Below are 21,408 nucleotides of genomic sequence, written 5' to 3'. Positions count from 1 at the left end.
GCCTTATGGAGGAAAACTCCATGGCCTTACCGTCCCGAAATCGAAAGACGGAAAAAAGTTCAAACAAAGTTAAGCTCAAATATTTTGAGAAAGTCAGTACATTTTATTTCTGAAATAAAGAAAAGTAAAGACACAGGACGATAAGAGTAAATGTCAGTAAAGAATTTTCAACGAGATTTTGTACACAGAGCTGTAAAAGAGACAAAATACAAAGTAAGGAAAGTCAAATCACCCTAAGAAAGGTCACTCACTTTTGTACAAGTTTATTGAGCTGTGTACATTTGGTAATGAATACATTTTGTCAAGTTCCATCTTCGTCATGAAGTTATATAAACCATGCACTATTTGTAAACACTTATTTGTTTACTTTATAAATATCATTTCTAAGTACACGTTTTCACTATATCAAACCACACCACATAGGTGTTTCCAAGTTGTTATCAACACAGTTCTTTTGTACCTGTTCTAATGTTTGTACTCAAGGGATTATCGACAACCGTGCTTTTGTGACAGGAAATGAAATTTGTAAGCTCTCTTAAAGGGATAAACCATCGGTGTTTAGATGACATACAATTATATATAATATTTTTCAGCGGAAAACAAATATACAAATTCAAAATTGATCATTGGTTTACGATCTACTTAGGTTAAATATCAAATAAAGTGTGTTTTCCGACCAAATTTGTTTTGGTGTATCTATAATGAAAAAGGGCCAGTTTTGGCGTTTTCATAATTTAATAATTAAGTGTACGACATGAACAAAAATATTAGTTGCGATTAAAATTACGCATAGAATCACTTGTATCTAGAGAGCAGTATAATTTCAACAAAAACAGCCAGCCAAGTAGGCCTTATAATCGGTGTCTTATTTCAACTATATTGACAAACCTATCCAAAGCAAATAAAGAATTTATTTGAACACTGTCTGAACATACAACTTTAAACAAAAGTTACCGATTGGGCAGAAAAGAAAAAAGAAGACTCTGAAACACTGCTTGCAAGTAAACTTTCTCCAAGCCGACCAAAGTTAGACAACAATCTTCTTTATTTTCCGGATATCAAAATATTTCCAACTCTGAGAGGTGACGTAACAATTGGCATCACAAAAGTGGTTTGAATAATATCGTGTTCACCTAGTGCTCTCAAAATTGTTCTTAACAACAATCAAGTGTATTTCCCTTTGAACCAAAGTTTCAATATCTGTAAGTACAATCTCTGTGATTTTTTTTCTTGTGTTTTAGGAGGGGAGATAGTGGTATAATAGGGTGCAACTATAAAATTAGAACCTTTAAAAATAAATTATCATGCGGGATGAAAATGACAGGAATGAAATACTCCAACAAATAATACTAGTTTGAACAGCACTGTACTGTACAATTTTCGTTCGGCCATCTGGAGACTTTGGGAATCTTTGTCAAAATGACATATGAAAAGGTTAACATGCAACGTTTGAAACGTTGCTAAGCACACAAATTTGCTTAGCATGAAATTCTCCCTTTATACAATTAGGAATACCAACTAAATTTCCACGTGATTTTCAGGACAAGCAAACAACAGCTGAGTCAGTAAGAAGCAACATCCAACAAATGGAGTTTGGTTGGTAATCCTGTGAAGAAATTTCATGCTTAGCAAATTGTTGTGTAAGCAGCGCTAGGTAATTGGGCCCAGGCCCCTGACCGGAACCCAGGTCAATTCTGACAGGGAAGTTTTAGAGTGCAAGTTGTTAAACCGGTGTACGTATATAAGTAAACCCAAACATAAAATGTAATAACTTACGGAGATCATTAATCTAAAGATCGTAGATCTGAGCATGTCCACATTTTACGAGAAAATGTAAATAATTCAGCCACTGATCTTACTGACTTGGAAGAGGTTATCCCCCTTAACTGTTTACCAAGTATATCTGCTGCCAACTATAGTGTCCCCAACATTCAAACAATTTAAAGAAACAGGAACTCTTTTTTTTCGGCTCATAAAGCAGTAAACCAATCAAGAGCTGGTATTCAGACTGACAATCATCATTTATTTTCCTTGGGAGCTTTTAGTTTTCTGAAGTTGTTGACTAAGCAATGCATGAAGACGTAGACTTCCAGTAATTTGATTGTGGCAAATTTTATGGAGCTGCTAAAACAAAACTGATGCCATTGCATTGTTTTAATTAGACTTGCCAGTTAGGTTGATCCACGACCACGTGGACAGAAACTGGGTTTGAATTTCGCTAGCGAGTAACGGATTGATCCTACTCTATCCAGACAAAGACATCGTTTTATTGTATAGTTTTATAGCCAAGGACTCTCTGGCATGGCGTATTCAAATTATGTGTATGCCTCACACACTACGTATAAGAATGTAAACTAAATGGGTATTAAACTATTATAGACATATAGATTAATAATTTATACATATATTGCTGTACACTTTGTAAAAAAGGGAAATATTAAACACTTATTCAGGTCGATATATTGAGTAAACTTTTATCATCAAACAATAAATCTACGTATTAAGAGAACACAATCACAAATCGGACATTTTATAAAAACACAGTGTGCTTTGATTACTTGGTAATTTAGGACTATGACTCTGTGGTGGCCAGATAAAGATATTGAAAAGCAAAGAGGTATTTAAATCAGTCTATTTAGTAAAGTGAAGTGCGTGAAATGCAAGCTGTGAAATGGTCATCATGTTGAACTCAATATCCACCCCTAGAGTTCAGTACGAGTATAGGGAAGATAAGACCAAATAACCAAATAGTACCAGTGTATATCGCCCCGCCCTCATCTTTTTGTATTATTTTTTATTTTACAGTTCTATTTCAAAAAGCCAAATTTTCGGTGCATTTCTCATTAAACTTACTAATCGTTTAAGAACTTGTAAGTATACACGAAGTAAGTGGTGGCTTTAAACTGACAAACTTGTACCAATTTAAATTAAAGATGGTTGGTGGCCATCTTTAAAAGAAATACAAAATAAAAAGGCCCTCATCCTCCTCTTTTCTAAACAAAAAAAAACACCCCAGACGATCAACTTGTATTTGTTTTTATTTGAACTAACATGTTCAACAAATTGTCAAGCTTTTCAGAATAAAAATAATCCACTAATTGTTCGCACACAGAGCTTAATGTCAGGTTCCTCATGTAATCAATGTGCTCTCAAACGAATACATACGGGGCAACATTATAATTTGACTAAAGCCACAGTTTCATCTCATTCACACTTGACACACCGTTGGCCCTTCTCGACTCACGGCTTCGGCCTTGGATTTGGCTGCAGGCTCCGTTCTATATAGTCTGAAGCCCTGAGGGCAGTTTCATCTCATTCTTACTTGACACACCATTCGCCCTTCTCGACTCACGGCTTCGGCTTTGGATTTGGCTGCAGGTTCCGTTCTATAGTCTGAAGCCCCGAGGGCAGTTTCAGCTCATTCACACTTGACACACCGTTGGCCCTTCTCGACTCACGGCTTCGGCTTTGGATTTGGCTGCAGGTTCCGTTCTATAGTCTGAAGCCCTGAGGTCAGTTTCATCTCATTCATACTTGACACACCATTTGCCCTTCTCGACTCACGACTCACGGCTTCGGCTTAGAATTTGGCTGCAGGCCCCGTTCTATTGTCCGAAGCCCTGAGGGCAGTTTCATCTCATTCACACTTGACACACCGTTTGCTCTTCTCGAATCCACGACTTCGGCTTTGGATTTGGCTGCAGGCTCCGTTCTATAGTATGAAGCCCTTAGCGCGTACGCAAAGCACGTTCAAATTGTCAAAACAACTGGGGGGGGGGGCAAAGCAAGCCTGAGCCGAATCTGGGACCGAAGCCGTGGTTTCGAAAAGGGCCTATGTCTAAACACACAACTAAGACAGCTAACTCAATCTAACAAAAGTCTATGAAGTGCGCAGGGGGGAACTCCAAAAATGCTGCCGAAAAACACACACAGACACTCTATCTAAGCCTCGGTTGTATGTACAATGGAATTGGGTCGGTTAGCCATAGAGAAGCACTCCGTATTGGTGTTTGCGCGGCTGTCTGATATCGCAGAGCTTTGGTTGAAGGACTGGCATTTGGTGTAACGCTGGGTGTAACGGGAGTGCCGTTTGGAGTCGGAACCACAACAGTTGAACGTCATCTTGAATGCTTGACGAAACTTTGCTGCAAAGAAAGGAACAAGGTAGAATTCAAAGTTTTGCCTATCACTGGGTCTACATCTTGAGCAATATTTCAATAAGATGGTCAAGCGTTGAGTTGTGCTTTATATGAATAAGATGGTCAGATGGAAAAAGTGGTTAGATAAGGCAGAGTCGAATCTTCGCTCACATTTCGATTTTCTCAAAGCCACCACTTGTTGCCCACAATTGTAATGGTTACAAGAGTATAGGTGTAGTACAAAAACTAAGTTCCACCATGAGCAAGGGTTTGCAATCTGCTTTCTTTAGAGTCATGTCACGCGAGGCAATTTACAGGTAACCAGTTTCAGTCAACCTCCAGGAACAGAATGCATTTGAATTTGTCAGGTACTTTTCTTGGGGTTGTAGAGCATTGTTTCAAAAAAATTACTCATGTGTTACCAAAGCGGGCACTGTAGTTGGTTCCCTTCAAGTTACCCCGTGTGACTTCCTATAACAACTCCAACAAAGCTGAACTACTTTGCAAAAAGATTTCAAATGCAATCTCCACAGACTACAAATCCTCAATCATTTAGTCGTTTTAAAGTATACCCTTATGACACTTACTCTAACAACATAGTACGACAACTTTCCCTAAACCACAGCGCTACGATTCCCATTCGTTGGAATCCGTCTTTTGGGAGCAGTGACGTTATGATGACGTAATGTACCGGTGCTTCCCTGACAGCGCAAAAGACTTCGAAATTCTCTCCGGAATTTTTCTAAGGGTGGATGAATTTGAGATATTGGAATCGCGACATACAAAAGTTATGGGCTCTGGTGAACACAAATGATGGCAACAGATGGTTATGAACTTTCGCTGTTTTCATGCACTGGTTAAAATTTCAACTCTAAACTTGGAAGCAGTTTTCGTTATCGCAAGAACACTGTGACGAAATGCATAAACACAAAATGGGCACGCCTGAACGAGATGATGGTTAAAGTGCATGCAGTGGCGCAACCTTGCAGTGGGTTAAGTGTTTGAGGGGGTTAAAAAGAAAACTCCGCGTTGACATGCTGGGGTGGGTTTATGGCGGCAGATGAGACTAAGTCGCACCTGTGTGCCCCCCCCCCCTCTACCCCCTCCCCTATTAAGGTTCCCCATTATAGACAAACCACCCTAGTTAACAGCTTCTCATATTAGCAGATAACGTATCGTTAATCAAAACAACAACCCACGGGATCTGTTATTTTTCTTTAATTACGAAAATGTTAACCATGCTGTTTGGACACTTAATACGACTATTAAAGGGATGAAATGTTAGAAAACAGACAAATTAAAACAAAAGTTGGTGACTGTTCAACCTACAATGTTAAAGTTAATTCACAAACAACACATTTGTTCTCAAACCATAACAAGAAACCCTTTGTAGACAGAATAGATTGAATGATTCAATATTTTAGGAGAATATACATTTTAAACACAGAGACAATAGATACAATACAAGAATGGAGAAAGTCGGTTCAAAACCAAAGCAAATAGTGACACGGTGCTCAATTATGTGGCATGGTGTATCCCCCCACCCCAAGAAAAAAAGAGAAAAAAACCACTAAAACCAACACTGTGTCTTCATTATGTTCTGAAAATCTTGGGAATTGTTTTAGACGCAAGTTGGAGATCTAGACAGATTCGAGAAAAAAGAGTTCACTCTTTGTCTGTCGTCATCCCAAGATATATTCAATAGTACACTCTACTCTAAAATTAAAACTGGATGGAAGTTTTAGAGCTCCGTAGAAGAAGGTAAGTAAACCTTGCACACAATCATATTACGAATATGGCACTATAAAGATCGAACAAGAAATATCGTTTTTACTACATAATCACAGTTTAGTCTTGCTCCCTGTGTGCATTAGAGTAAAGTCCCCTTCATAGCTAAAAGAGCCCAGACTAAGTTGCGTCATTATTTCATGATGCAGTCATTTGGGATTTCCTGTCACTCTAATCAATATAATATATTTGAAATATACGATACCTTTTGAAATTGTAATTTTTAATAACTAGTGTTACAGTTCAGATTCTTTTGTTGTTCGTAGTATTTTTACTGAGTTTCATTTAGGTTAACAGCCGATCTGGCCTAATTTTATACAATTCTGTTGCGAGTTTTAATTGGGTCATTTAATTCAAGTTTTTTTATTTTGTTTTCGTAATGCTTTCAAAATGTTTATTCCTATTGCGCTATATAAATACTGTTTTAATACTATTGGTTTGAGTGTCAGGAATATCATGGCTGCGTCATGACGTCATCATGCAGTGCATTATGGAAACTCACCACTCATAAAGTTGTATATAAGAGGATTGATGGCGCTGTTGATAAACGCCATCATGTGGGCAATGAGATAAGCAACGCCAAGGTTGGCACTGTGGGCCATCATGTCAACGTTCGCCTTGGAGAACGCACCGAACGCACTAGATGCAAAACAAATGGGTAAAAGTAGGATTTGAAACTTTGCATGGTGGAAATACGATGAAGATGGTAACACCATGTAAGCTTTCTCCAGACGACGATCAGAGCATACTGGTCGAAACGTCGAGTTGAAACCAACGGTTCTTTTCAGAACCACCCCAACTCATTAGAGATAGTCATTACATGGTGTTACCGCAAACCTTTCTATAAATGGGTAAAACAAAATATGTCAAATTAATCATCTGAGTAAAGACATTTCCAGAATAGAAATTTCAGATGATTGTTGTCGAGCACACATCTAGAGGGTTTTCCTGTTTCGAATGGGCAGGGCCCAAATTCATAGCGCTGCTAAGCATAACCAAATTGCTCAGCATGAAATTTCTCCCTTGATAAAAACAGGAATGTCAACCAAATTTCCACGTGATTTTCAGGACAAGTAAACAACAGCTGAATACCAGTAAGAAAAACAACATGCAACAAATGGAAATTTTGTTATCCTGTTTTTATCAAGGAAGACATTTCATGCTAAGCAAGTGCTTGTGCTAAGCAGCTTTATGAAACTGGGCCAAGGACATGAAATAGATTATTTTTGTATCGGCGACGACCATAATCAAGGGCTTTTCCAATTTCCAATTAGTCAAACAAGTTTATAGTGTTGATGTAATTTACTGGTTGAGGACACGGTAATCGTCTCGCTAGGTCACTGTTTTGGCTTGAGTAATGAAGTGGAGAATCAGAAATTGTCCAGCCACGTTTTAAAGTCACGGGCCGACTATCTGTGTTTTAGGCGTATCCAAGTTAGCGGCTACAGTTACGACTGTTGCTAAGGGTTCTGACATACTTTCTTCCCGGAATGATGACGCACAAATATACCTGTAGCCGTAGCTATATACACCAATTCGTACACGGCCTAAGCACAGGTAAATGAGAAAAACACTGAATGTAAACTATTTTTTGTTGGTCGCCTTATATTGGAATCATGATGCACTGTGCACGAATGAATGTTCCTTTGGTTTTACTAACCTTAAAACATTCAGCACACGAATTGGTAGATAGCATACAGCGAAGATGACCACTACCACAATCAGCATACGAGCTACCTTACGGCGAGATTGCAGTTGGGCTTCGGTGCTCTTGTTCATTACCCTTTTGCCCTTTGCATGGCCGGAGTTGTTGTTCCCAGCCTTTTTACCTTGACAACTTGTCTCGTCACTCGGGATACCAGACCACAGTCGTACACAAACCTGCAAAACGGAACAAGGGCACCAGACCAGGGGAGCACAGTCATAAGAAAGGGTTTATATACCGAGAGCCTGGTGACATTTCATTAACAATTTAAGCACAAAAGGTTTGATGGTACCAAGTCATTATCTGTTAGACGTTACTTACTAATTAGATGAGGACATTACATTGGGACCAATAAACAGTAATAAAAATTAAGGTACAATGATGACAAATTACAGTACCATTACAGTTTTTGTGTAGATGTTGTTCTTTTGGTAAGTCTTGCATTAGAACCAAGGCAAGATATAGTTCCCTAAGAAAAAAACTACATAGCAAAGTAGATATACACAACGTGTAATAGCAAATCGAAACACTGTCACAGCATCACCTTGAACTGAAGAAACAGCAACGATAGTCTTATAATATATCAGAGATATTGTGGTATTTGACACCTCTGTAATAAAGAAATACGGCCAACAGAGGGCAGTGTGTGTCTACTCACCATCATGTACGCAAGTCCGATTATGTAGAGAGGAATTATGTACGTAAACACCAGCATAACAACATAGTATGCTTTCCTCCCTTCGGTTTTATCCCATTTTTTCTAGAAGAGAAACAAAATAATAGCACTTTGTTAAAACAAAGTCATTGAAAAGTTGTCTTCGTTTTACATGTTTTCTCTTCGCTAATTTCGTGGAAGAAAACGAGTCAAACCTATTACCCAACATCAATGCAAGACACATACACTCTAAACAAAGTTCCCACTTGTCAAACTTGACCTGGATTCGGTTGCCTGACCCATTTACGGGTCAGGCTTATCTCGCTGGAAAGTGGTAAAACTTCATTTTATTTTAACTCAGATTGTTCGTTATTGGGGGGGGGGGGGGGGGGATTATAGAACAGATTCTGAGTCATACTGGACCAGAACATAAGTGCCTGGATTCCGATAAATTCTAAACGGAAAGTTAAGTGTACGACCCGTGAAGGAGGGTTATGTGTTTTCAGCTCAAAGTAGACATCAAAGTAGTATATTACACATCTTCAAATGCTTGAACAACAATAATTTAAAGTTCTCAAACCTCCTTGCACTTCCCAGCTACTTGTGAAATTTAACAGGTTTTTTTCTCACATTGCTGTGCTCCTCGGAATAAGAAATAATATAAAATGATGGCGCTCTACAAAAAGCCCAATGTCTAATTGATTGATTGACCAACTTATCGACTGATTGTTGATTGATTGACTGATTGGTTGATTGACCGATTGATTGACTGACTGGTTGATTGTGTTTTCACTCACTTCTACACATTTTGAAAGCCACACTGGGTTGACGCCATCCATCCATTTTTGACCGGTTACTTCCATTGTGAGTGGATTGGCCAGAGTGATGGCAAGTGACACGCACCAGATGACGATGACTGAGATGATGGTACGTCTTGCTGAGCTCTGGAACTTCAGAGGGTAACAGATTGCCAGGAACCTGTCCACTGCGATCATTGTCAGCGTGAAAACAGACACGCACACTGAGGTGTTCTGAAATAGCAAGATATTACAAAATCTCATTATTAACTTTGAAAAGTGGATCGTAACAGATTGCAATATTGGAAATCATTGACTATGTAAAGATGTATTGAACACAAACCAAACATGGTGTATTGTGAAAACGTAACAACAACAACAACAAAACATATAAAACCCAAACCCAAACAACAACACATATAAAACCCAAACCCGGGCAACAAAACGTATAAAACCCAAACCCGACCAACAAAACGTATAAAACCCAAACCCGACCAACAAAACATATAAAACCCAAACCCGACCAACAAAACATATAAAACCCAAACCCGACCAACAAAACATATAAAACCCAAACCCGACCAACAAAACATATAACACCCCAACTCACTTCAAACCATGAAAGCATACAGTGAGTTCAAATTCTGTAAACCAAACATTATAGTTCTTGTTTAAGTTTATCAAACATATTGATGCAATTAAAAAAAATTCGCCTCTAAAAGTAGTCCATTTTAGGCACAATAAAAACAGCACAGTGTAGTATTAGGCAAGTTTTCGAGGATCTTATCTCAGAGCAAAACAATTTTGTTCTTACTGTAAAAACAGTTCCTATGGCCAGTCAAGGTTGACAGATTGGCCTGCATTTCACCAAGAAAGCTTTTATCAGCCACTTGGAGTGAGATCAATACTTTAAATTTACATGTATATGAATTATTCATGAACTCAAATAATAGTATTTGTACCTTTTAGAATTTTGTTTTTCTCCGAACAAGGACAGCAGACCTTGTTTGGTATTCAATATTTTGATCACACCTTAGTACTGTGCAATTCTCTGAGGTAGTATCACTTTTCCAGAAGTGCGTGTCCGCAATGTATACTTGTAAAACTTCAAGCACTCTTCAGCAACCCCTTGAAACTTCTTGAGTGAAGACCATCATAAATCACTATTGAACTATGACCTTGATTCTGTGAAGTGAACTTTTGTCCTAATGAAAACTGGTTTCATTTTTGTTTATACCAACATTCCTTAACCTAATGAAAATGAATATTTAAATACAAGTCAAGCGATTTAAAATGGTTGCAAGCCATTTGCGCGCATTTTCTTGGACTTTTCAGGCAACTCTGTTTGTCCTTCGTTCCTGTTTACGTCACTCTATGCATGCATGAGCGCATCCAACGATATTGTTAACTTAAAAGTCTGCTGCCAGTTTGCGTTTCTTCATCATTCTCTTAATATCGACTGATATAACGACTGAACTTTGTTTCCCACGAAGATCTTGTGGAGTATTCCGAGAGCTTTAGTTTCGTATTTTCCGAGTACGGCTGCCCCTTTCGAGGCATGCTTCGGCGCAGGCTCAGCACCTTCACGTAACAATCCCTGCGGTCCTTCATACACATTACAAGGCCTATAATGGACACTTAACGCACCGCGTCAATGCCAAGTCGCTGCCCCTGGGAATTGCGCCTCGGCCCCGGCCAGTCTAAAAGACGATACGCGCTGGATGTCCGTCGCATTAGTAAATTATAAATGAACATCATTTGGACTCCTTATCGGATTAATAAGGCTCATTAACAATGCAAATTTGAGGAGCAAATTAAGAGTGGATTTGATGAAAAATTACACAGATTTAAAAGAGTTAAGTTTAAAAACAACAAAGATATCAAAGATATGCGGACACGAAGAAGCAAGGCTTCCCGCGCCAGGCGTGTGTCAAGTCTGTTTGAAAACGATGGCACGTGGCACCAACAATTTTAGCCCCTTAATTTGTTTGTTAAAAAAAAAACGACAATCATACAAAACTTTTTACTTAGAAACATCTCCAGCATACTCTAGGATACTTCAAGTTTATTCGAGTGCTCTTTATTGGATTTTTGAAGTAGTTTTCCATGACCCCTTTTTGCTTCTTGGGGGAGGGTACGGGGGGGGGGGGTGGGCTTGCAATGGAATTTCACGCTTACCTGTATGTAGGGAATGATTAAACACAATACACCTCCGAAGAACCAAGTCTCTGAGACGTCCACAACCACAGTAACAGGAAGACAAACTAAAGATACCAAGATGTCTGCCACGGCAAGATTCACAATGTAATAATTGGTAACAGTACGCATGTGTTCATTACGCAGTACGGCGATACATACTAGCGTGTTACCGATGATCGCTAGCAGGAACACCAATCCATAGATGGCAATTATTAGGTATTCATATGGAGCAGGGAAGACTTTGCTTTTCAGAATGTCGAGGATTTCCTGGTGGTATACCATGTCTGATTGCATACTCGAGTTGAAAGCAGGGTTTTCCATGTCCATTTCCGGTTCCATGTTGAGTTTCAAAGTCAGCTATAGCTAAGAATCAAAGACCGTTGATGCTGGATCCAAACGAGGAGTCAACGACTCGTCGCCTCGTGGCAGGCGGTGGAAATATAAGGTTGTTGTAAGTGAAGAAGAAACAGAAGTGCAGAGGTTCTGAAAAGAAACACAAAATTGTTCTTAAAATATTGTTCCACAGTTGAAAAACAATTGAAATCATTAAACAAAAGAAGAGGGGAAGCTCAACACAAGTTACCTTACAAGAATAAACAGGGTACTTGTCAAAGGTAAAAACACCAAAGGTACATCCAAACCCTTGAATATGTAGGCCAAAGTTTCCTCAATTCTCATTTGGAAGTACAGCACATTACCCCAGTAGGGGAAACCTAGCGGCTTCACGTCCCATTTCCCAAGGACGCTACACAGTTAATATAAAACACCCATCCCAAGCAGGATATGTGCAAGCAAAAAGGTGACAGCATGGCTATACTTAAACTGTGGACTCGTGTGGTTTGGGCGTGTCTACACTGTAAAAATTCTCGGGTCAAAATGGCTGTTCCGAATTCTAGGGGCTTGACTCATTCTTGGTAAAGGCTGACCAGGGAACTGGTTAAACAATTGAATATTAGCTTGGATTTATATGTCAGCTTGACCCATTTCCGTGCCATTTTTAAACAGATTCCGGGTCAAGTGGATCTAGCTGGGTCAGGCCCCGTGAGACGGGGAACCAGGTCAGTCTTGACCCAAGAGCTTTTTCAGTTTTACTTGTAATACGTTCTGCCTGACCGCCAGTGTTGATTCAAGCTTTTAAATGTGCTTTTGGATTGTTCTTGCAATTAATTTTAGAGTAATTACATATTTATTTATATATATTTATATTTTTTTAAACGAACTATTTTTACTCGTAAATATACTTTTTCGGCCTGCTTGGCCGCCAGTGCAGTTAATAAATAAACCATAATAATAAAAAATTAAAAAGAACAGACAGAGTACTTGTCATAATAGTAGGTTATATAAGAGAGCATGATTGTCGTCCGATATCCTCTTTTTTATAAAGTAGCTCTCATGAGCTCAACAGATCTGGGCTTATTGGATGGTCCCCGCAATTAAACTTCGATAAACAAGGGCACACTTTGGTAAATCTTTGACAACAATTTGGGCCCACTCCTTACTTATACATTCTAGGCGTGACGTCAGAAGACCTCTAATTACCCTCCTCTAGATATAAGCTGCGATTTTATGACAATCAGTGCACTTCAATCAAAAGACACCGACGACCGACCGTCGTGAAATCATAACTGGTTTCATGAATTATTTATTGCCCAGTGATTACTTTATGGTCCACCGGGAACCAGGCAACTACTTAGGGTATGATACATGATTAGTAAATGATTGAAACATTAATTGACAATTTTTAATGAGAAAGCTTGTATCATTTGTATTTTAAGTGGCACAGGAACGCTGTGATACGGGTCCGTTGGTGTTGTTGCGATTAAACTTGGTTTCACTTTACCTTTGCCTTGAAACATAACTCGCCGTCAGAAATGTTTATTGATGAAAATTTGAAATCTCATTCAAGGTAACAGCAGTCGGTAATAACAATTGGTTACACTAGTCGCAGATCCAGGGCTAGCTATCCTTATGGTGTATGAGCTTCTTTTGTTTATGTTTAGTTAAAGACACTGGACACTATAGGTAATTACTCAAAATAATTGTTAGAGCAATGGAGAGCTGTTGATAGTATAAAACATTGCAGGAAAGAATCCATCTGAAGTAACGTAGTTTGAGAAAGATAAAGAGGTAATTTCTCACCCAAGAAAGGCGGCCTATTTAAATACTTCAGGCCTGAAACCGTTTAAGGCATTATCATTTTGTGCAACAAGGTGGGTTTTCTTCCTTTTATTATTCTCTTCAACTTTGATGCTCAATTAAGTCCACAGATTTGTTATTTTATGCATATTTTTTGAAGTAAGAATATAGATCTTTGACAATACCAAAGATGTCCAGTGCCTATTAATCAGCATGGGTACAGAGATTAAAGTAGCATGCGCCGGGACAGTATCTGAATGGAAGGGGTGGGGAGTGTGTGGGAAGGGTTAAGGAGCTGTGGGCGTTTCAGTTCTGCGGGAGGCGGCTCAGAAGGAAGTTCGAACAATGTCTCAAGTACCCGCCTCCTACGCAATGTGCGTCTTGATACAGTAATTATGTTTATTTGCATCGCTAGGGTATACTATTTCTAATAACATGACGTTTTTTAATACAGATGCAGACAAGCAAAATTAACGAAAAAAATTACAACGGAAATCTCTCACGCTATGGCTTCACCGTTATAATAAATCTTCTGATCATTATGAAATATGCACGTGGATATAACAGTTGTTCGGGTACAGTGTCATTACACATGTAATTTAAGAACATTCTTTAAGATATACTATACGAATATGAGAAGAATACAAAGACTTACATTCAGTCTTCAGCAGATGATGTGGAACATCAAGTGACGAGATGAGCAGGTTTCAGCATTTCAAGATGACGCGACTTATCAAAACTGTCAGCAACATAGTGATGATGGCTGTTCTGAATCCCTAAACATATGCGATCATTCTATCTTCATATTCCCTCGCCGAATCTACGACTATTCTTTTAAATTGTACCATACATCATATGAAGCTTTTACAACAGATATTCCCCGGTGAACGTAAGCACGAAAGCTTTCGAAGACTTGACGTGCATGTATTTTGAGTATTTTGATGAAGTAGTTCTCTTAAACCTTTCTGTATATTGACAAAACAATTGACGGAGAATAATGCTCAGAGGGAAAACAGATATCACAGGAGTTTGTCCTGAGTTGTCTTTGCCTCATGAACAGCTTGACCGCCTACCGTCACCCTCAGTATCCAAGCCGCTTCTATTCCACGTCACAGAGTCTCTTCTCTTTGTTTTAAAGCGATCCCTTTCCACCAATCAAAAGTCTTCCGTCAGCTGATCACTCGAGGCGACTAATCAGGGGCTGAGTACTGTTGAAATCACGGCGGGTATCGGGCTGCTTTCCCCGCGAACTCAGAACGGGCGCCAAGAAGTCACCGGTGTAATTGAACTGCTGAGGGTATAAACAAAACATAATTGACATCTTAAGTGGGACACTTCTGTACCGAGGTTGATACAAGGTAAATAGTGTTTAAAATATTCATACAAAATAAAACACCTTCTTTCCTTTCCCCTGTGTTTACCTTTCTCTTCATTTTAGATTCAACACGTGTTTCAAAAGACCCTTTTTACAGAAACAAACATTCCAGTGAATATAGTCTTCATTTTGGAACAGTCTTCATTGTGTTAAGAGTGTATTTTAATGCGTTAAAAGATCTCTGCCTGATAAATGAAAATAAAACTAAGTAACTGTTCTGCAAAAGATGAGGAAACGGGTAGTAATTCAATGATAGCATCTCTATGGAAAGTAATCTGCTTAATGTCTTTGCCCGGTGGTCTACAAGTTAGGATTGCAAACAAATAGAATTCTGAGATGAAACAAGCCCGATCGATGGGCAATCTCTTTAATAGTCCCACTAAACTAATTACCGCTTTGCCATGGGGACTACTCTTGGCTGAACACCGTAGGATGTAAAGAGCAATTGCATCGACCGCTTCCGCAAAGCAACGGCTTGTCTTACAAGTCGTCGAAACGGGCGTGTATAAACGGAGGAAAAGTCAATTTACTCCAGGCCCCTTGTATATGAGAAACTAGTCTGAAAGGAGAGGGTGGGGGAGAGCAAAAAAAAAAAAAAAAAACAGGCTAAATGTTTCATTTGTTGTCGCTGAACCATTTTCCTGGGACTGCTCCTCGTGAGTGCCATTAGGGTTGTATCTTCCTCATGCCCTGCGGTGGTACTTCATGTACAGACGTGCTCAGTATCTAATACAGTCGATGAATGTTTTTTTTATTATCTCTTCGAGAAGTAAAATCAATGGTTTGTTATAGGATTATGTCCTGAGGAAATAGTTTATCTTCGAATTCATTCTTGCCGGTGGCATGTATTGGTTTTAAGCACGGATCTTGTTAAGTCGCCAAGCCATGCACTTGCGGAAATACTAAGGTACCCCTCTCTCTCCCCCTAGATTGGATGAAAGATGGGGATGTGGTAGTCTAGAAACCAGACGTGTGATGTTACAACTGCGGGGTATAAAGATTAAATGTGATAGTACATGCTGATCACACTTATACACACATATTATGAAAGAAGGTTTTAAAGGGAGAATTAACTATTTTATTAGACCAAATTAGCGCCCATGATATAAAGTCAGGATACAAGAGACAATCACCGAAACAAATTAATCGAGCACTTCCCTTTTTTTTTTTTTTACAGAGAATCATAATCATGACTTCAGTTTTTGTCATACAGAACGCCGAAATTTCCATCCAGGTTCTTTAAATGCCCTGTATCTATTTTGGAGCCATTTTGCAAAGATTATGGTTAAAACAAAGCACACACCGTGAACAGCGAAGTTGATACCAAATCTCCCTTATTCACGTTTAACAAGTAAAAGCGGCCACATCTTAACGTTGATCCCAAACTGAAATCGGAGGAGGGGATTAAGATGCCTTGGCGTATTAAGAATTAGATGGATCAAGAGTTTCAATTGTCGGTGTGCAATTATCTGGTGCTCCATGACAACCATGATATCAAAATCAAACTGTCTCAAACTGGCCACTTCAAAAAAGGAGGATCATTCAAATTGCATCTAAAGCCAGAGAAAAATCACTTGCACTTTTACACACACACACATAAAGGGTTTTTCCGAATGGTAAATTCTCAAAAAGATTAAGGCCTCTATTAGGAAAAAGTCCTTAACTTTAAAGGATACATGATACAACGTGGACTAAACTGGCTCAGAAAGGCTCAGAGAAAGTATCAGTTGACAATTCCCAAATGACACATTGAATGGGATTTCTTTAAATGCTAATGATATATTTATTCAGTGTGACACTCGCGATGGTATTAATCGTCCTTGACTTTGTCTTCATAAACACACTGTTTCCCCAAAACAAAAAATTGCATGCTTTCATTTGGGACATAATTAATGAGATGTGATTGCAAAATATTGGCAGTAGTCTAGTGCATTTTGATTCAATGAAAAATTCTACCTTATATAAAAGTCGACACTTTTAAAATATATTGTCTGATGTCTCAAAGGTTATTTAATTATTATGGCACGCAAAAATATATGGTATTTATCCGTTATTATTCTCTTGCAATTTTGATGACCAATTTGGTCGAAATGTTCACAGATTTGTTATTTTATGCAGTATATGAATGTTCAGATACACAAAGTGAGAAAACTGATATTTGACATTTAACAAAGGTGTCCAATGCCTTTAAAGCTTGACAACTTATTATCAAAAATACCCATGAGACACCTCCCCCTTTTACATCAAGCCCCAAAGCAGAGAATACATGTCCCAAACACGTATAACACAACTCAAATTAAATTTAGCTCGTCCACGTCTTCTTAGTTTATTTCAGTGCGGTTCATGTCATCACTTTTTGAAAAGTGCAATTCAAGCGGACTCAACATCTGCCTGTTGTGCATGGTGTATGGGCCCTCCAACTAATACACTGTTGTAAACTCAGTTTCGCCCCGGGGTTGATGGACCATCAATACAATGTTACTTACATTGTTGTATTGTTAATGTTATCAGACGAAATGGGCTAATCGAAGCTCTAGTTCTGAAGACAATTTGAAGACTTTTGGGGACACTTAGCAAAAGGAGCTTCGTGTGGGTGCAGGATTGGGCCCGTGAATTAAGTCTCGTATTACATTTAGACCCGTTCTTCCTCTTTGCTTCTATTGAGGTCTCGGGCTATGCTTAAATCCCTTGCTCCATTTATGTTTTGGGCTATATTTAGGACCCGTGCTCTCTTTATAAAAGGTTTCAGGTTAGGTCCCATGCTACTTCTCAGTCCCTGGCTCATATTCATTGTTCATACTTTTCTCATTTTACTGTCTGTTTAGGAAGAAGTTAATGTGAATGCTCTTTAATTCGTCGAAGTTTCAAACGAAAACATAGGCCTACGTATTCACCGTCAGCAAATTTGACCTTTGTAAATTGACAAAATGTAGCGTCAGAAGTACATCATTCTTTACAAGCTCATGGGAGTTAAAGGCGTCTAACCAACCACCCACTCCGCTTTACATTCATAACTGTAATACGTGATGTGTATAAATTAATGTACCATAGGTAAAGGCAAAATCAGCAAGATTCCCTATTTCCTTCCAATACATTTATATAAGCCTTAAAGGCAGTGGACACTATTGGTAATTACTCAAAATAACTATTAGCATAAAACCTTTCTTGGTGACGAGTAATAGGGAGAGGTTGACAGTATAAAACATTGTGAGAAACGGCACCATCTGAAGTGCCATATAGTTTTCGAGAAATAAGTAATTTTCCACGAATTTGATTTCGAGACCTCAGATTTAGAACTTGAGGTCTCGAAATCAACCATCTAAACGCTCACACATTCGTGGGACAAGGATGTTTTTTCTTCCATTCATATCTCGCAAGTTGGATGACTGATTGAGCTCAAATTTTCACAGGTTTGTTATTGTATGCATATGTTGAGATACACCAACTGTGAAGGCTAGTCTTGGACAATTACCAACAGTGTCCACTGCCTTTAAAAAGGTTTCGTGTTATTCAAGCAATAAGCTAAACTAATTAGATTTAAAATAAGGTAAAACTGTATACAGTATAGGCCTTCTGGTCAATGTATCCAAATGTGATTGAAAAACTCTGATATATATTTTTTTTTTATCACATCCGTAAAGTGTTCACACAAATTGAAAAATACGGAGTAAACGTATTTTGAATAATTCGTATGAGCGCCGACAGACGTAATTTTCAGCTGAGTATGGGTCGCTGTACTCTTTTGGAAAATTGCATTTTACAGTTCTCCCTAAAAAAGATTAATGCATTTATTGATCCCCATGAGCTTCCCGGTTACACGTTGAACTGTCTATGAATCAAAGCAGCATCACAAATATCAGTTCAACAAAATGTTTTGAGAATCCACATTTACTCAAAATTTCAGCATTTCCAATATAATATGATGTTTAGTAAATATATACTCTTGTACATTCAACACGTTTCTTATGTGACATTACTACTTCTTCCCTCAAAGTGCCCATCTGTTTTAAAAAAACATCTATTACAAAAAATTACTGAGAAAGACTATCTGTTGGTCATCCCGTGAAGCAACTACAACATTTTAAATTTTAAACGGTGAAAGAAAACAAATCACGTAGTTCTGTATCAACGAGCCTATAATGCAGCCGAGCTGTACGAGCTGTACCCCCTCAAGAACTGGCACCAAAGTCTACGCTTAACTGTAATTTTACACATTGATTGGGCACCATACTGCCCATCACAAATTAACCTGACTTTTTCCTTTTTCAGCATCATTATTTGACCATATTGTACCTTAAAGGCAGTGGACACTATTGGTAATTACTCAAAACAATTATTATCATGAAACCTTTCTTGATTACGAATAATGGGGAGAAGTTGATAGTATACAACATTGTGAGAAACAGCTCCCTCTTTCGAGAAAGAAGTTACTGGCCACGAATTTGATTTCAAGACCTCAGATTTAGAATTTGAGGTCTCGAAATCAAGCATCTGAAAGCACACAGCGTCGTCTTACAAGGGTGTTTTTTTCTTTCATTATTATCTCGCAACTTCGCCGACCAATTGAGCTCAAATTTTCACAGGTTTGTTGTTTTATGCATATGTTGAGATACAGCAAGTGAACGACTAGTCTTTGACAATTACCGATAGTATCCACTGTCTTTATAGAAGCTTGGCAATTAATATGTCCTTCTTCTCATGAATCAGTGAATATTGCGTTGACGAAAAAAACAAATGGCGGTTTGAATGACGTCGTATAGTGAACCTGCATGGTGTACGTCAGACACACTTCCTAAACAAACCTTAAGGGAGCTAATTTTATCTTGGAGTTTAAGGTCAAACTTCTTAAGATGAGAAAACGTTGATAGAACCCACATGTTCACGTAAGTCGGTCGCCTTCTAAGTGCTAAAGGGTGGCTGACCCAAAGAACGACTGCTCATTAAACAATATCACATATTCAACCCAAAATATTTACAAAATGTCTGACCAATTTCTGGGTCAGCAGTTTGACTCGGATCTGTGTTTAGATGACCCAAAAAGGGGGCAAATGAAAAATAATCCGAGTTGAAAACGCACTATTTAACCACTTCATTATTCCATAACTTCGTAGACCAATTGAGTAAAAAATTTCACAGATTTATGCTTAGTGAGAAAACTAGTATTTGACAATGACCAAGGGGTGTCCAGTGCCTTTAAGTAACCGCTGGCAACCGAACAAGTTGAACGCCAAGAATGATACCTTTCTCCATCAACTCGGTCAACAGTAAACTGCACGTGTTCTTCCCTCGACCCCAGGGCGAATGATACCGTCGTTATTAGCCCTAGTTATGCCCCCGTGCATGAATGACAGCTGCAAAAGCAATTGGACTATCACATTTAACTTGGAGTTCATAAATACATTTATTCAGGGCTCGTATTGATTCCGTGTCTTTGTCTTGGGGGATTTGGTATGAGGCCATCCCAGCGTCTAAAATGAAAACTTCCTCCGCATCAGCTAAGATTGCCCTGTCAGGGTTACCGTCAAAACGTTTGAATGTTCATCTCATTCAAAGACATGTTGAGTATTATCTAAATGCTGTTTAAAAATATATTTTGACAAAATGGGTCGTCGAATGACGGCCCATTTCTCTGAAAGACTTCTCTATATTATGTGTCAACGTTACCCCTGGTGCGCCTCCGACGTCTCCCAGTCTGCTCCTTTGACTGACTACAAATTTCATAATTCAGGCTCATGTGTGAAAATGACATTCAAAGACATCTTGTATCCAAACCCTCATCGTAGGAGAGAGAGCCTTAAAGCAGAAGAATGAATGTTTTGGAATGAAATGGATAGATAAGTGTGTGGTTGCTAGGCATGATATTTACCCGGTCACTGACCCTCTTAGAAGTGTAAATAATGGGTACCTGACCCCTTCAAGCCCATTGCAGAGTTATGCGATCTGTGGGTGAACTTTTTGGAGGAGGGTGAATCGAAACACTTCAAACATTCCAACCTTGGTGATATGCTGCTTTTGAACAACTCTTGTTTAAATACAACTCCAAAGTGCCCAAATACACACTTTGTGTACATAGTGAAAATGCGTTTTGTAGTTGGTAATGTTTTTACCAAGCGATCACTGACAGTAAGGTACAGTGATGATGGTGTAACGGCTAACTTTTTCGTACAGCTTGGTTGAAGCTTGAATATACTGCAAAAACTGGGAGGTGTTAAAATTGCCAAAATAATGTTTTTTTTTCCAGTATCTCAAAACTAGGTGTCAACACCCATGGTGTCTATCTTAACACCGGTTTAGCTGGGCAAAGTACCATAACAAACATCGTTTGTTTTTGGCAAGTGGAACTCTAAAACTGTCATCTAGTTTATAACATACACATCATACGACTCAGTAACAAATCACCAAATTCGTTCGTCACGCAGTAAGTAAACAGCAAAAATGGGTTCATCTTTTATTAGGATTTTATACACGTTCATAATGGTGATTATTTCGATAATGGCATCATAAAGGCCGATGATTTGTGAACATGTGTATTTAGATAATGCGCGTCGTTTCACGGTTACTAATTTTGTCTGTCTTTTAATCGTCTTAAGATTTAACGACAACTTCTTCGACAG

General features: G+C 38.6%; 1 protein-coding gene across 2 annotated transcripts in view; it reads right to left on the bottom strand.

Annotated features, from left to right (window-relative positions):
• Positions 1 to 158: 158 nt before the first annotated feature.
• LOC139952628 (orexin receptor type 2-like) overlaps positions 159 to 21,408 on the bottom strand; it is a 42,889-nt gene continuing 21,639 nt past the window's right edge. Inside the window, exons 3-9 of one of the 2 annotated variants that reach the window (XM_071951828.1) lie at positions 14,075 to 14,710; positions 11,263 to 11,766; positions 9,085 to 9,318; positions 8,291 to 8,392; positions 7,588 to 7,808; positions 6,430 to 6,566; positions 159 to 4,145 (exon numbers count right to left, since the gene is read on the bottom strand). In XM_071951828.1, the coding sequence (XP_071807929.1) occupies positions 3,943 to 4,145; positions 6,430 to 6,566; positions 7,588 to 7,808; positions 8,291 to 8,392; positions 9,085 to 9,318; positions 11,263 to 11,622 (1,257 nt within the window). In that variant the 5' untranslated portion in view covers positions 11,623 to 11,766; positions 14,075 to 14,710 and the 3' untranslated portion in view covers positions 159 to 3,942. The remainder of the gene's footprint in view (positions 4,146 to 6,429; positions 6,567 to 7,587; positions 7,809 to 8,290; positions 8,393 to 9,084; positions 9,319 to 11,262; positions 11,767 to 14,074; positions 14,711 to 21,408) is intronic. The other variant, XM_071951829.1, reaches the window with a different exon arrangement.

This window comes from Asterias amurensis, chromosome 20 (assembly GCF_032118995.1).
Source record: "Asterias amurensis chromosome 20, ASM3211899v1".
NCBI classification, from domain to species: Eukaryota; Metazoa; Echinodermata; class Asteroidea; order Forcipulatida; family Asteriidae; genus Asterias; species Asterias amurensis.
Note: the sequence above shows the minus strand (reverse complement) of the source record. Positions and strands in the feature narration are given on the sequence as shown.